Source organism: Heptranchias perlo, chromosome 5, assembly GCF_035084215.1.
Source record: "Heptranchias perlo isolate sHepPer1 chromosome 5, sHepPer1.hap1, whole genome shotgun sequence".
In the NCBI taxonomy this organism is placed as follows: Eukaryota; Metazoa; Chordata; class Chondrichthyes; order Hexanchiformes; family Hexanchidae; genus Heptranchias; species Heptranchias perlo.
In genome coordinates this window covers 85619685-85621407 of record NC_090329.1, presented here as the reverse complement: position 1 = coordinate 85621407, position 1723 = coordinate 85619685, and the positions used below count along the sequence as shown (strand labels likewise).

The 1723-nt window shown below is 38.0% G+C and overlaps 1 protein-coding gene across 1 annotated transcript; it reads right to left on the bottom strand.

The window, feature by feature from the left end:
- Positions 1 to 217: 217 nt before the first annotated feature.
- Positions 218 to 1306, bottom strand: LOC137321442 (4-galactosyl-N-acetylglucosaminide 3-alpha-L-fucosyltransferase 9-like). Its single transcript, XM_067983829.1, has one exon. It carries the CDS (start codon positions 1298 to 1300, stop codon positions 218 to 220), a length of 1083 nt encoding a protein of 360 aa, XP_067839930.1. The 5' UTR covers positions 1301 to 1306.
- Between the last annotated feature and the right edge of the window lie 417 nt (positions 1307 to 1723).

Genomic DNA, 1723 nt, shown 5'->3' with positions numbered 1-1723 from the left:
TCCAGCAGGAGTCAATTTAAGATGAGGATTTGATGCTCAAGAATCCACTGCCGCACTGTCAAAGGCATGATGAATTCTTACGTAACTAGATAAGATATAAGGTTGTAGATTTTTTTGGCTAAACAAGAGAATTAATCAAAAATATTTTCTTTGAGAAAAAAGCCAATTGAATTCCATGGACACTGCTGATGATCCACATTATTTACTGGAGACATATTCAGTCCCAAAACCATTTCTCTAAACTGGAAAGTGATCTATATTCTTGATGTTGTTTTATATTCTCACAGACGCCACATACATGTTCATCCCAGAAATGAGCCATCCTCACTGTGTAGTATTTCCTCCAGTTGAAGTAGCGCATGTACAAGTCTTCATTCTGATCCAGAATGTGCAGGTAATCTGCAAGCTCTTTAGCTGAGGGAAAATCATCCACATGAATGAAAGTATCTGCTGGAATGTAATTCTCATAGTTTTTTCTAGGTGGCCCCAGGACCACAGGCACAGTGCCTGCAAGCAAAGCATTGTAGAGTTTTTCAGTTATGTAATCTTCATGTATCGAATTTTCAAAGGCAAGGTAGAACTTACATTTAGATATTGTAGGGAACAAATTTTCATCGCTCAGGCGTCCCCCAAAGGCTCGACCATAAGTATTGATTTTAATGTATTTTTTGAATTCATTGTAATACTTCACTCTGACATAATTAGAGTTCCAGTTGCTTACAACCCAACATGTTAGATTGCTTTTATTAGGCAATTTAAAAGGTAATGGATCTGTGGTCATTGTTAGAGATCCATAAGGCACTTCAATATCTGCGCCTCGCCTATATGTCAAGGTCAGGTTGAAGAGTTGGTCGAGCCCAGTCTTTTTTGGACTGTGGGTAGGTGACTCCAGATTCATCCAAACCCATTTCTGAAAAGCTGGCCGAGGCTGTGAGGGCAGGTTGGACAAGTCCTCACTGATGTCCCTGTGATGGATAATGACAGCGTGGGATTTGTTATACAGGCTCCTATCCACAGTCAAATGACAGCCATGGATGTTGAAGCGTGAAACACAAGTATTGAGCTCAAATGTCTGACCAAAAGGCCACAGCCAAATGAGGACAATCGTTTTATTCTCCTCAGTTTTATTCTCTGGCATAAAGAGGTTTTTCATGCGTAGAACTGATGTGGCAGATGCCATAGGAACATAAATCCAGTTGTTAGATGGTTTGACATATAGCAAGAAAAAGGTTAAAAAACAGCCCAAAATGAAGATGGAAATTAACACGACACGTAAAATCCCTTTATTAGCAGATGTCATAATGTGTCCTGTAAAAGAAAAAAATGAAGACTATTAGGATCCTAGGCCATAGCTCATTATTTATTTTAACTGCATCAAGGTCTAGAAAATTGGAACCCAGCTTCCCTAATGCAAATGAGGAATATTTAAACTGGAAATATAAGAGGGAAGATAAAAAGAGTGGGAGAGGAAAAACATTAAAAGGAGAGTTAAATTTAGAAAAAAAACAAATAGCGTTAAGAAATCAGTCAGTGGAAGTTCATAAATAAGTACAAGCAACACAGAATATTATATTGTTGATAAATTTACACTATCGGAAGGAAAGAAGGACTTGCATTTATATAGTGCCTTTCATGACCTCATGATATCCCAAAGCATTTTACAGCCAAAGAACAACTTTTGAAACTCTGCTAATTACCCAAGAGTATCCCATCCTCACCATTC

What these genes read in the sequence shown, in the direction of transcription:
- LOC137321442 (XM_067983829.1), bottom strand. Translation starts at nt 1,300, where the DNA reads ATGACATCTGCTAATAAAGGGATTTTACGTGTCGTGTTAATTTCCATC.